Source organism: Schistocerca gregaria, chromosome 2, assembly GCF_023897955.1.
Source record: "Schistocerca gregaria isolate iqSchGreg1 chromosome 2, iqSchGreg1.2, whole genome shotgun sequence".
NCBI lineage: Eukaryota > Metazoa > Arthropoda > Insecta > Orthoptera > Acrididae > Schistocerca > Schistocerca gregaria.
The window spans coordinates 710479674-710495133 of record NC_064921.1 but is presented as its reverse complement, the minus strand read 5'-3'; the positions used below and the strand labels follow the sequence as shown (position 1 = coordinate 710495133).

Sequence of the window (15460 nt, the reverse complement as noted above, 5' to 3'; positions counted from 1 at the left end):
AGCATACAAGTAATTGACTGCTCATGCCATAAGCAGCTGGATACCATTATTCAGCTACTTGTGGAATGAGTATTTAGGTACTTTTATACGTATTGTCTTATATTGAACGTGTGACCCAATGTGGTATGTATTCATGTAAAAAGAGAATGTTATTATTCCAAAGTCAGTAGTGAAAACAAAGATTACCATTAGTAGTAAAGATGGTGCTTCAAAATCAATAATCCCCATGTTGTCTACTGCCACAGTACAAAGGGAGAAAAGTATTGCCGGATGTCCTTCCTCACTCATCAATGCAACCTAAGGGAGGAAATTTGTGAGCACTATTTGCCTGCGAATTATGTAAACTGTGTTCTGTGTGCTACAGTGTTTTAACTGTTTGTGTATAGTATTTGCTGCAGTGGAGTATAGGGAACAGTGCAACATTTGCTTAAGTTAACATGGGGAACTGCCAAAAACCACACACAGGCTTGCCCTGTACCAATCCACGTCATTAATCTACTATGTAGATTTTATCTGGATTTGGCAGACCTTCATAATTCACAGCGTAGTCCACAGAATGTTATACTATATGAGCTGGTCATCATTTGTAACACATCCAATTGTGAAACTGTTTTAACATATGTATAATTTTCTTTTTTCTTTTATGAGAACATCAGTCATTGCCAATTAACTGAACATTAGATGCAACCCCTTACCAGCCAACAATATATACAGAAACATTCAAAATATAACTTAGACATTAACTTTTGTTAACAGGAAGGAGAAAAGTGTTAGAAATTGATAGATAAAATAGCAATTCTGAATGAAGGAAAAAACAGCAGATCTATGAAAGAAAATGTTACTCAAGATCTCAGCAACAGAAAAGTTAGAAGTTCTTATCAAATCAAAGCTAAGCAGACAAGAAGGAAACTACATGCATAGTTGAGGCACAAATTTGTAACAACAGATAACAATGAATTCTTTTCAGTAAAGATTGCAGTGTTGAAATTGTATGGTTTCAATCATGTAACTCACTTTGTTTGTTTGGTTCAAGTGCAGCACAACACGTACTTTTTGTGCAGCTACTTGCATCTTTGTGTTGTGCTTCAATCAACTGCAAATGAGTTTTCAGCTCCTGTTATTTTTGTTAATTGTTTCAGTCATGAAATTTCCATTAAGATTATTTTAGCTACGTTAATTTTCCTGTAACTCTTGGTTCAAGTCATGATTGATTTATTTCTAATTTAAGAAAAAGAATGAAGGAAGTCATACTTAGTCGGTAAAGTAGCTTACATCAGCTTGAAAGATTTTCATGCAGAAAAATTGCAAAGTGTATCTGAAAATGTCCAGTCATAGATTCTGCTCTTTTGTTATTGTTTTCAACTGAAGCCATTTACACTTCTTAGTTGAAAGCCTGCCAACAGCACTACCAGAGACATTTTTTCACCAACTCTGCTATGGAGAGAGCTTTTTTCTTTCTACTTTTAAGTATGCCTGTTGGCAGTACTTGGAATTTCATCTCCTGAAGATAAATTTGCTCAACAATTCTGTCCCCTTGTAATTTATTGAATCAAATATTGTACTAGACTAATTTTAGGTCAGTCAATCAGCTGAGCACATAAAATCCCATTTAAAAAAAATTGCGTTTAGCAAGAAACAATCTAATGTTTTCCATTGATGTTGGATGTCACATTAATTCATTGGTGCTGACTATGTTTACACAACATGAAAGCAGACTGAACAATATCTCAAACAAAATCACCTCATCCATGCCAACCAGCATGGTGTCTGAAAACATCAGTCATGTGAAACCTAACTCAAACTTTTCTCACATAACATCCTAAATACCATGGATTTATGCAGTCAGGTAAATGCTGTGTTTCTTACCTTTAAACAGCATTTGACTCAGTACCACACATGCATTTATTATAATAAGTATCATAATAAGGATTGCTGACTTAATTGAGGATTTATGTAGGAAGGACACAACATATTATCTTCAGGTGTGCCCCTGGGAAATATGTTGGGGCCATTGCTATTCTTGTCATTAATGAGATAATATTAATGGTAACCTCAGAGATCTCACAGATTATGCAGTTATCAATAATGAAGTACTGTCTGAAAAAAGCTGCACAAATATTCTTTCTTGATAAGATTTGAAACTGGCATAAAGATTGGCAACTAACATAGTATCCTATGACTGTAATATCAACAAGTCATAGTGGGAATCAGTCAGCTCATACAAATACCAGGGTGTAACTATTCCTAGGGATATGAAATGGAATGATCTCATAGCCTCAGCCATAGGTAAAACAGGTGGCAGACAGTGGTTCATTATTAGAATACTAGGGAAATCCAATCAGTCTACACAGGGATTGCATACAAAAGACTCATGTGACCCATCCTAAAATATGTCTCAAGTGTGTGGTACCCATACCAAATGGGACTAACAGGGGATATTGAACGTATACAGAGAGGGGCAGCATGAATGTCCCAGGTCTGTTTGACCAGTGGGAGTTTCTCGCGGAAAGAACTGCACTGGTAGACACTTGAAGATACACACAAATTATCCCAAGAAGACCTACTTAGAAATTTTCTAGAACCAAATTTGAGTAATGAGTGTAGGAATAATCAAAATATCCACGGGTGTACTGCCGGTCTATAGTGTCCAACGGGCACAATATTTCGGCGATCAAACATGTCGCCATCATCAAGTGAACTGATGGACTGAGCTCCTGTGAACGCGCCGGCACAGAGATCCATACGCTATGGCTGCTCAGGGGGAACTGGGTTCAGTCGCGGCGGCGGCCGATTTAAATACCCTCCGCCCGCGGCACGCTCCCTCCGCCGTCCGCGCCCCGCGCCACGGTCGCGCGGTGGAACAGATTGCGACGGCGTCTGAGATGACGTCGGTGTGATGGCTCTGTCCGCCGTGGTCGTCACAACTATGCGTTTGCTCGATTTACTCTTGATTAACCCAATCGCTGGTTCCCAAGCCTTGCTAAGATTATAGCCACAGTCACGGTTTATGATGTCGTCATTGGTGCGAATTTCGATGGCCTCTCTAACAACACTGTACCAGTATCTTGACGTCTGTACCAGAATCCTCGTGCGGTCATACTCCATAGTGTGATTTTCCGACAAACAATGTTCAGCGACCGCTGACTTGCTCGGATACATCAGTCGAGTGTGCCTCTGGTGTTCACGGCATCGATCCTCGATGGTACGCATCGTCTGACCAATATACGACTTGCCACATTGACATGGAATCTGGTACACGCTGGCCTTCTCAAACCGAGGTCATCTTTGGCACTCCCCACCAGTGTACGAGTTTTATTCGGAGGACAAACACAGTTCCAACCCGGTGTTTCTTCAGAATGCGGGCGATTTTCCCTGAGAGTGCGCCTGTGTATGGAATAAATGCAGTGCCTACCTCCTCCCTCGTGACTTCATCCATCTCAACAGGTTGTGCTGCAGTGGCTGGGCGGAGAGTACGTTGGATCTGCCACTCTGAGTACCCATTTTTTCGAAATACAGTTCTCAGATGTTCCAATTCCTGGGGTAGACTCTCTGTGTCAGAGATAGTGCGCGCCCTATGTACTAGAGTTTTAAGTACCCCATTCCTCTGTGAAGGGTGGTGGCAGCTGTCTGTGTGCAAATACAGATCAGTGTGTGTTGTCTTTTGATACACCCCATGACCTAGGGTGCCGTCAGCCCTTCTCCTGGCCAAGACGTCAAGGAAAGGTAATTTACCCTCCATTTCAGTCTCCATAGTGAATTTGATGTTGGGGTGTATGCAGTTTAGATGTGTAAGGAAGTCAAGGAGTTTCTCCATACCATGTGGCCAGATGACGAACGTGTCGTCCATGTAACGGAAAAAGCAAGTAGGTTTCCATTCGGATGACGACAGGGCTTCCTCCTCGAAGTTCTCCATGTACAAATTTGCTACCACCGGTGAGAGTGGGCTACCCATGGCGACTCCTTCCGTTTGTTCGTAGTATTCTCCATTAAAAAGAAAATACGTGGAAGTCAAGACATGCCTAAAAATTTCAGTGGTATTCTCGTCAAACAACTGACCAATCAACTCTAGCGACTCTCGCAGGGGTACCCTCGTAAACAAGGAAACGATGTCAAAACTCACCATGATATCTGACTCATCCAACCTGAAGCTATCAAGGCGTTTAACAAAATCCACACAATTACGGATGTGATGAGGGCATTTACCCACATAAGGACTTAATATTCCCGTCAGGTATTTGGCCAACAAATATGTAGGTGCCGTGATGTTGCTGACAATGGGGCGTAATGGTACCCCCTCTTTGTGAACCTTCGGGAGTCCATATAGTCTAGGCGGTACCGGACCTTGGGGTAACAATTTCTTAGTGTCACCCTCCGGTAAATCTGCGTCCTTGAGAAGAACCCTCATCTTGTTCTCCACCTTCTTTGTAGGGTCAACGCTGATCTTCTGGTAGGAATCGTCATTTAGCAGGCTCTGCATCTTATCAGTGTAGTCCTTACGGGAGACAACAACTGTAGCATTGCCTTTGTCAGCCGGTAAGACAACAATTTCAGAGCGTTCTCTCAGATCACAAATGGCCGCCCTCTCTTTACTGCTGATATTTGACTTCATCGGCTTGGATTTCGTCAACGCACGACAAGTTTCACGACGTATTTCCTCGGCTGATTCTGGCGGAAGTCGAGCTGCAACCTGTTCAACAGCACTAACAATTTCTGCGACCGGAGTGAACTTGGGGGTGGGAGCGAAGTTGAGACCTTTCTGCAAAACCGAGACCGCATCATCACTCAACACCATGCCACTCAAATTGATGACAGTCTTGCACGGAACCTACAGAGATGGTTTGTCAAGGAGACGTGAGAACTTAGCTGTTTGACATCCCGTAGCCTTCTTATGGGCGGAATCAGCTGACACCCAGGTGACACCATCAATCCAATCCCAGGAAAAAGAAGTGAACTTAGTAGCCAGTTGCAAATGAAATTTGAGTAATTCCTGTGAGATAAACTCGAGGCTCCGGCGGGTGAATTGCACTCTCTCACGTACCAATGCGAGGCTGGCTCGTTTCTTGATTCTCTTAGCTGCTGCAGAATCGATGTGATGCATAACCTTAGCAAAATTTGGTACAACATTCTCGGAACGACATCTCTTTAGAAAGGCAAGAGAACTTAGCAAACGACATCTACGGTAGCGCAACTTTTCAAATTTCTTCATGCTGCGATACATCTCCTCCCCGTAAAGGTGTATGATGTGATTCTTGAGTTTCTCCCGGCGTATTTGATAATCAAAATATCCACGGGTGTACTGCCGGTCTATAGTGTCCAACGGGCACAATATTTCTGCGATCAAACATGTCGCCATCATCAGGTGAACTGACGGACTGAGCTCCTGTGAACGCGCCGGCACGGTGATCCGTACGCTATGGCTGCTCAGGGGGAACTGGGTTCGGTCACGGCGGCCGCCGGCGGAGGGTATTTAAATCGGCCGCCGCCGCGACCGAACCCAGTTCCCCCTGAGCAGCCATAGCGTACGGATCTCCGTGCCGGCGCGTTCACAGGAGCTCAGTCCGTCAGTTCACCTGATGATGGCGACATGTTTGATCGCCGAAATATTGTGCCCGTTGGACACTACAGACCGGCAGTATACCCGTGGATATTTTGATTATCAAATACGCCTGGAGAAACTCAAGAATCACAACAATGTAGGAATATACTACAACCTTGCCTGTATCACTCCTACAGGGATCACAAAGACAAGATTAGACTAATTTCAGCATGTACAGACGTGTTTAAGCAATCACTCTTCCCTCACTTCATTCATGTATGCATTGGGAAAAGCCATAATGACTGGTACAGTGAGGCGTATCACATAACAGTGATTTGCAAAGTATAGACTGGGTGTCCCGGGAGGGATGGGCAGTATTCAGTAGTATGACAGAAACAGCTATATGAAACAAAAAATGTCATCTGGACATATGCCTTATTCCAAAAGGCTTCTGAGTTAGAACACAATTTGCTATTTGTTTTATGCATTATTAAGTACTTTGTCAGTTTTAATCATGAACAATAGTTAGTAAACATTACAACAGAATATCTATTGAAAATTACATATTTTTAGCAGATTCATCTCTAAGTGTTACCGTAGACATCACATTACAGCTATCGTACAGTTCACAATAAATATTCGAATATCCTACTCTCAACTTCAGTACATTTGTCCTCTCTTGAGAAATCATGTTGTGTTGCTTGTATGAGTGCTTCTGCATGTTCCCTAAATAGGGCAGCAGCATCTATAATGAGACCAAGCAGTTCGTCTGATGTATTCACCTTTAGTTTGTACATCTCAAATTACTTCAAACCTCATAAACAAAAATTAAATGGCATAAGGCCTAGCCATCTTGTTAATTATACTACCACGACCACTGCAGAGATTGGGAAAAGTGTTGTTGAGATGTTCCCTCATGTGGAGGAACTGTGTCATACTAGAAGTACATTGTAGTCCATGTGCCCAAAGAAATGTTCCCAGGGTGATCATGCCACAACATAGGTTGATCAAAAAATTAACATAGAAGTTGGTGTCCACTGTAGAATGGGGATTCTCCTGTAATCATTGGTGATTATTACAAGTGGTATTGAACATGTTTTCATAAGTGAATAGTATTAATGGGAACAAATGACGATTACCATTTGACCAGTGATAAAATTCAAGTCACATGGCATTGTTGTCAATATGAAGATTATGGACATGCTGTATGTGAAATGTGCACAAGTTTTCCACTTGTAATGTTTGCCATACACTTGTTTCTGTACATGCAGAAAGTTGCCGTGTTCTGGTAGCAGCAATACACTGCACCACTTAAACTTGCTGTTCCTGCACAGGTTGTTGAACTACACTGGGAAGAATACCTGTTTCATGCAACTTGCTGAAAACTCTGGTAAGCACTCTACAGTCAGGAATTCAACATGTCAGAAAGCACTGGTGGTATTCTTTGAGAGCAGCAGGAACACTACCATTGCAGAAGGGACAAACATAAACCATATCTGCATATTCTTCATTAGTGTAGATGTGTGACATTTTAGCCAGCATGGGAACAAACACAGTTAACTGATGTATCTCTGATACACTCTCAATCCCTTGCACTTCTTCACTCAAAACACACCATGAACAACTGTGCATACAACAGGATAGTTAAATCACAGGAATACATCCCAAGGAAAGAGGTTGAAAGCAGTAATATAAGTCAGGCTACAATACTAGTAAAATATCAAAGAGGTTTGGTGAGTAAGACATATAAGGGCTTGCCACTAGCCCAGAAACAAATGTACATTGAATGTAGTCTATCTTGGAAACCATTTGGAATAGGGCATATGCCTAAAATAAGTTTTTTTTGTTTTAAATGAGCATTCGTGTCATATTCCTGAATATTGACCATTCTTCCTGAGACATCATGTACATAGATGCAGACGTGTTTATATAAATGTTCAATTACATTACAAGTTTAAAGATTATGAATCATATGTTGTGAGCACACTGATGTTTTTCTGAACTGTCTGATCTTCCTCCCCCCTGACCATCCCCCCCTCCCCTTCCTGCCCCCACCCCCACCCCACCCCCCTGTATGCACACACACATACCTACACCTACATATCATACCTTTTTACCACTATTTTGCCTCCTCTCTCCAAGGCCAACAATTCTTTCAAAGGTTGGGATTCTATTAACTCTGTCATATTGCTTCTGCACCAATCTAATATGTTTCACTTTTATCTAGAGTCACAGCTTCGTAGCCTGTAGTTTTAGTACGTCAAGGATTAAATTTGGTGAAAAAAGCTTTCTTTGAGATCATCTGTGTCAACATAGGAATATTAATATTCTGATATTAGAGACAGTAGTGAAGTAGTATGAATATCTCTCTCTCTCTCTCTCTCTCTCTCTCTCTCTCTCTCTCTCTCTCTCTCTCTCTCTCTCTCTCTCTCTGTGTGTGTGTGTGTGTGTGTGTGTGTGTGTGTGTGTGTGTGTGTGTGTATTCACATTTGTGAAGTGAGACAGTAGGGTAATAATATCCTATAAGTGTTAATGGCTTTAATACAATAATGGATGATCCTGGATTGAATACAAATGGTGTTCTGAGAGAAAAATAACCTCTCATTCTATGATGCATTGTAAGGACCTATTAATAATGATACCTTGTCTATTTTAAACTTGTGTCATACCTCTTCTAGTGACAGTAGTTTAGACTGAATTTTAAACTTTAACCTTGCTTGCTTTTGCTGGCTCAGTAAGTACTAGCAACCATTTTTTCCTATGCATTACTAATTTCCTTTATACTAAAGAAAATTGTTGTTTGGTGATCAAAACAGTGTAGAACATGGTTATTATTTAACTGTAGCTACAGGTAAACTAAAAGGCTTTATCTTTACTGTTTTCCAGCAACACAGGGTGTCACACTGAGTAAGTCATGAGTAGCAGCTGTTTGGGGTGAATCTATTTACCCAATGCAAAAATGATTCTGAAAATATATCACCCACTGATTATGTAGCTAAATTATATTTTCAGGTACATTTCTAGTACAGGGTTTGTATAATGATTTATTATGTGTATTTACTATTTTCTCCCATCTCTGCCAGGTCAAGAAAACATATCCTTATTTTTCGAAGGTTTGGATACTTTCAGCTCCACCAAGGAAATAAGTATGGTATGTTGCCCATTCTAAACTTGTGCTATGCCTCTAGTGTCCTCGACTTGCATCAAAATTTAAACCTTAACCTTCCTTGTTATCCCTCTGGATGCTGACTCAATAAGTACCAGCAAATATTTTATCTCTACATTCCTAATTTTCTGCTGATAAAACAAAATTGTTGTTTTATGAATAAAGCAGTTTAGAGCATGGTCTTTTATTTAACTGAAATTACAGTTAAATGAAATAATTTTTGTTTAGATTGTTTTTGCTGAAGTTATAGAACAATATCACTATAACCTTTCATGACATAATATCAGCTTTCTGTAAAATTGTTATTATTTCAGGTGGCACAGGTATGTGCTCATACATTAGGTATTCCTCTCGATTTTGTGAGTGTAAAGCCCTCTAACAACTGGACAGCTCCAAATGGATTGGTTACTGGAGGGAGCTTAGCAAGTGAATGCTGTTCTTATGTAAGTTGCCTGATTAAAAAGTGTGTAAAGCAGATACCATACTGTAGCAAAATTCTGTCAGAAATCTACATCAATATACTCATACTAGATCAAAAAACGTTTCATGTCTTATGCTTTCAGTGTTGTTAAGGGCGATGTGTATTGCCAAGTAAGTGTAAAACTGGATAAGGCATATGAAGTGATCACGGCATGCAATTTAATTATTATGTCTGGGTAATATTTTTTTAGAAAGTGTTTATGGTTTGCATGTTTCGTGCTCATCTCTAATATAACAGACAATTATATCACAAGAAAGCTAATAGTAACATTACTTTATTAACATATTAGATGATTTCCCAGTGTTACCCAGTTACTATTTTTTGTTACTCCACTCCTACTCCTACTCTGACATGGTGATTATTAGTGTTTGGGACAGTTTGCAATTAGCCAATGACTTCAGATGATTTGGATATGAGACTCATATTAGTCATCTTTATTATAAATATTTTTATTATACTTTTTAGTTTCATGTCACATAAATTATGACTGTTCTCATGTACTTTGATGTGTTGCTATGTGCCATATTCAAATCAGTTGATAATAACTTGCTATGTTTGAGGAGGATGATACCATTTCTGTGCCCAAGTTGAAAAATACAATAAAAGTTTGAGTTTATTTGCGTATCCATCCTCTGCTTCAAGCACATAATTGTTTTGTAAACAAGAAACACTTTTTCTTGCTGCAGTGTATTTTATTTCTCTGAGATACATTTCGCCTTTTTTCACTTTAAGGCATCATCAATGAGATCTAGAATGATACGGTTTTATTTTACTAAGTGTTATCTGTAGACTATAAAACATGTCATGTCTTGTTTTCTATGTTAAGTTATCACTTATAAATACAAATACAGTGCGGCAAGAGAAGGTATTTTTTTTTATTTACAAAACAAATATTACAATAAAAGAATTTTATTTACATGACAGTCACTCTCTTTCCCTAAGGCAGTACATCTAGCCTGTACACATTTTTTCTTTTATTTTTATGCATGTCATCTACTTTCTAGTCCCACCTACATTATGCAGTGGTGGCAAATAAGTCTTACACTTGTGCCACATTTGTGCTTTACATGTCATCCCTCTCCTCCTTCCCGCTTGCACTCACGTATCATCAAGACTGTACCATTCAGCATAACATCCCTGAAGCTCATTAATATGACATTATTATTCACTGTTTGCTACCTCTTTTATGTTACCACTTTCCCACCACAATCCCCACAAGATTCCTCGGAAAGGAATGGAATTGTAATTGTCACAAGTCAGCCTAGCAATACCAATACTGTAATGTTGATCATTTCTGATTATTTTAAAATGTATTTCCCTTATATCCCCTCCAACCAATTTGCATGTTTTCCAGATAGTAAGTTATTTACATACCAAGTTTGGAGTTATACAATCATCTCACCACATTCCTAACCCCACTTAAAAATAGGAGTACCAGGGGTGTTCTACTTCTCAATTGAAGATATCACCTACAAACAGATCCATGGGACACCTATGGGCACCTACTTGGCACCATCCTATGCCAACCTATTCATGGGTCATCAAGAGAAACCCTTCCTAACTACACAGGTTCCTAAATCCCTCAAGTGGTTCAGATTCATTAACAACATCTTTGTGATCTGAACTAAGAGTGAGGACACCCTAGCCATGTTCCCACAGAAGCTCAACACTTTATTCCCCATTCACCTCACCTGGTCCTCCTCAACCCACCAAGCCACCTTCCTCAATGTTGACCTCGACATCAAGGATGACTACATCACTACCACTGTCCACATCAAACCTTCATGTCAACAGCTGCCTCTCATAACATACCAAGAAGTTCCTACCACACAGCCAAGCCAACTGTGGTCATCACATCTGTAGTGAGAAGCAGTCTCTCTACAAATATGTCAAGGGTCTCACTGAGGCTTCCACAGACCAAAATTACCCTCCCAACCATTTTAGAAACAGATCTCCCATGCCTTATCAGTACATGTGACTCAGTACCATTGAGAACTGAGGCAACTGAACCACATTTTCCACCCAGGTTTCAGTTAAGGCTTGTCATGCTCTGAAATAAGGATATCCTACCCTTACTACTCACCACCTCTCCCACAGTGCTATTCTACTGCCCACAGAACCTACACAATGTGCTCATCCATCCCTGGTACACTCTGTCTCCCAACTCTTCAGCTCATGACTCATAATCCTGCAATAGACCTAGAAGCAAGACCTTCCCACTACCACCTACTCCAGTGTTGCCACAGGCATTCCTGTCTCATCAAAGGCAGGGCTACTTGTGTGAAAGCAGGCATGTGACCTGCAAAGCTAAGCTGCAGCCACTGAGCTATTTCCTATGTAGGCATGATAACTAACAAGGTGTCTGTCTTCATGAATGGTCATCGCAAAACTGTGACCAAGAGACAGCTGGGCCATCCAGTTGTTGAACATGCTGCCCAGCACAATGTGCTTCACTTCAGTGACTGCTTCACAGCCTGTACCATCTGGATGTCCATGTTGGTATTGCAAGGTATACTAGAAGTCAGCATATCAGTTTTAAAGTAGCAGTTATGTAAACACATGTTCTTTTGCTGATTACAAGTGCTCACATCCATCAACAATTTACAACTGACAGGTCCCAGTGTAAACATTGTTAGTGATACATAAGCACATCAGATGGCGCAGTGGTAGTACAAATCAGTATTATCATCTGACATTTGATTAAGGCATGGATCTACTATTTCAGATAATTATGTATGTCTAAATTTTTATCATAACAAGTCAGTATTTTGCATTAAAAAAAGAAGAAAAAAAGAAAACTGTAAAATCGTGGGCAACGTTCATTCCTAAACCTCACCAGTCCTTTTCCTTCACTGCTCTTGCTTCCTCTTCAGTCCTTTTGTGAGAAGGAGCCATTGGCTCCAGAACCTTGCTAAATTTAATACCTTTTATATGTGTGTTCTCCTACCATTGTTTGGTGAATAGATTTTTTTATTCATCTAGTTATATTGTATTTTCAAAAATTAATTATTTTCATTGATATAGATTGCTACTCACCAGATAGGAGAGGAATTGAGGCACAGACAGGCACAAGAAAAAAGACTACTCAACATTTAAGCTTTTGCCCTGATCTGGGTGTTCTGGGCAACTTTTTCGAACTGGCTCCAAAAGCTTGCATGCTTCAATACCATATATATGCATGTTCTATTGCCACTCGGCATGTGAGTGTGTGTATGCATGTGTGTGTGTGTGTGTGTGTGTGTGTGTGTGTGTGTGTGTGTGTACACATTAACAAATATAATAACTGACATTAATAATAGTTATCTCATAGGCAACAATGAGAAGTTGCAATGAACTTCTTAGTCGTCTGGCTCCAGTGCGAGACAAAATGGGGAAGCCCTCTTGGAAGGAACTTATTGCTCAAGCATTTCTGGAAGGTGTTGACCTTTCTGCCAGTTACATGTAAGTGTAGTAATGTTTTTTTCCATAACTTTTTCAACTATAGCTTGAATAAATTTACTTAGCAACTGACAGATTGCACTGGTAAGAGGAGAGTGTTGCTTTCATGCAGTCAGCCACATCTCACTATGCTTTAGATGTAATTGCAACAAAGACAACAAACAAGCATATGGCACTCATGAAAGAACTATGGTTGGCGGGCAGCTGGCCCCTATCACTCATCTTGCTGAAATGTCAATCACAAAGTTATTTTAATCCAAGCATTCTAGTGCTAAAACAAATAGACTTTTCCATACTGCTTAGAGTGAATTAGTTCAACACATGCATAGATATTTATAAAGATAAAATTATTATAAACTGTAACAAACAACAAAGCATGGGTTTAGGAAAGGTAAGTTTACTGTTTGAGGTAAATGTAAATGTCGTGTGACTAGGGCTTCCCGGCGAGTAGACCATTCGCTTGGTGCAAGTCATTTGATTTGATGCCACTTTGACGACTTACACATCGAACTGTTTTCAGTTAGGCTGATAGGTATGGTCAATAAAGTCACATTAAACTACACTGTAAGAAGTGAAGCACACAGAAGGGGAGGAGGAAATGAAATGAGACACCAGTGGTGGAGATGGTAATTAATGTTATTTCAGTAATTACGAAACTGAATCAAATTTACAAAGGACTGCACCCACTCTTGCCTGGGTGGATGCACTGATTCAGTTGAGTAAGGTGTCATAAAACCATTGTATCATCTCCTGAGGCAAGCTGGTCCACAACTGCTGTAACTGGTTCTTGACATCCTGGAAACTGGTACTGTGACTGGTTGAAGTCCAAGCTGTGTGCTTGGAGTGTGCTCCCTGCCGCCATTGGATAAGCAACTGCCAGCAGCAAGTCGTATAACCCTAGCTTACTTATTTGTTAGATAGTTTAATTAATTTCTTTGCATGTTTTTGGGTACTTGCATTGTTTAATTCATATTTCGGGCGTATTATAGTATTTGACAGTTGTAGCATCACGCTTTAGTGTTTACTTGGTAGATTCTTACTTAAATTGCGTGTGAGTTTCATATAGGAGGTGCAATTTCGAGTTTTAGTTACTGTAATCGTAAATTCAGCAGATTGTAGCGCAGTCGTTAGGCATTTGTACAGGTTAGTTGATACATTCTTTGTGTGTTTTGCTTGCGTTATCTAGGCACAGACTCGCATTTCAGTAACTGTTGTTCAACATTGATTAGAATGGACAGGGACTGCGATTGCTGTGTTCGGATGAGGGCTGACTTGGCATCCCTTCGCTCACAGCTGCAATCGGCGCTGACTTCGGTCACGCAGCTTGAGGCTGTTGGCAATGGGCACCACTGTGGGGAGCCGGACTTGGGTATCACGGGGATGTCAAACTCGACCCGTCTGTCCCCAGATCGGTCTGCCACTGTCGTTGCCCCGGTTGCTGCCCGCAGTGGGACAGAGCCCTCGCCTGTGGTTGATTGGGAGGTCGTTCCAAGGCGTGGCAGGCAGCGAAAGGTGTCTCCGGAGGCTGATCAGAAAGCCTCCCCGGTGCGTCTGACAAACCGGTTTCAGGCACTGTCTCTGGCTGAGCCAGATGCAGCTGCCTGCCCTGTTTCAGAGGACCATTCTCAGCCTTCAAGGTCCGGGCAATCGCAGAGGGTGGGCTTACTGGTAGTTAGGAGCTCCAATGTTAGGCGCGTAATGGGGCCCATTAGGGATACGGCGGCTAAGGAGGGAAGAAATCCAGTGTGCACTCCAGGAGGAGTCATTCCTGATATGGAAAGGGTCCTTCCGGATGCCATGCAGAGCACAGGGTGCAGCCAGCTGCAGGTGGTGGCACATGTCGGCACTAATGACGTGTGTCGCTTTGGATCTGAGGAAATTCTCTCTGGATTCCAGCGGCTATCTGATTTGGTGAAGGCTGCCGGAGTTGCTTACGAGATGAAGGCAGAGCTCACCATCTGCAGCATCGTCGACAGAACCGAATGCGGACCTTTGGTGCAGAGCTGGGTAGAGGGTCTGAATCAGAGGCTCAGACGGTTTTGCGACCATGTTGGCTGCAGATTCCTTGACTTGCGCCATAGGGTGGTGGGATTTCGGGTTCCGCTGAATAGGTCAGGAGTTCACTACACTCAGCTGGCAGCTACACGGGTAGCGGAGGCTGTGTGGTGTGGACTGGGTGGTTTTTTAGGTTAGAAGGCCTCGGGAAAGTACGGGATGGGCTGCAATGTCACAGGGTGCATGGCAAATACAGGACGTGCTTGGATCAAGGAACAGTCGGAATTATAGTTGTAAATTGTTGTAGTTGCGCTGGAAAAGTCCCTGAGCTTCAAGCGCTAATAGAAAGCACAGAAGCTGATATCGTTATAGGTACAGAAAGCTGGCTAAAGCCTGAAATAAGTTCTGCAGAAATTTTTACGAAGTCTCAGACGGTGTTCAGGAAAGATAGATTAGGCAGAATTGGTGGTGGAGTGTTTGTGTGTGTCAGTAGTGGTTTATCTTGTAGTGAAGTCGAAGTAGATACTCCGTGCGAATTGGTATGGGTGGAGGTTATACTTAACAGCCGAATTAAGTTAATAATTGGCTCCTTCTACCGACCCCCAGACTCCGATGATACAGTTGCGGAACAGTTCAGAGAAAGTTTGAGTCTCGTAACAAATAAATACCCCACTCATACGGTTATAGTTGGTGGGGACTTCAACCTACCCTCGGTATGTTGGCAAAAATACTTGTTCAAAACCGGTGGTAGGCAGAAAACGTCTTCCGAGATTGTCCTAAATGCTTTCTCCGAAAATTATTTCGAGCAGTTAGTCCACGAACCCACGTGAATTGTAAATGGTTG

The 15460-nt window shown here is 41.3% G+C and overlaps 1 protein-coding gene across 2 annotated transcripts in view; it reads left to right on the top strand.

Moving 5' to 3' along the window:
* The window catches only part of LOC126334824 (uncharacterized), a 377818-nt gene that overhangs the window by 291694 nt on the left and 70664 nt on the right, over nucleotides 1–15460 (top strand). For both annotated transcript variants that reach the window (XM_049997482.1, XM_049997483.1), the window contains 2 exons: nucleotides 9017–9145; nucleotides 12494–12624. In XM_049997482.1, coding sequence (XP_049853439.1) covers nucleotides 9017–9145; nucleotides 12494–12624 — 260 coding nt within the window. The remainder of the gene's footprint in view (nucleotides 1–9016; nucleotides 9146–12493; nucleotides 12625–15460) is intronic.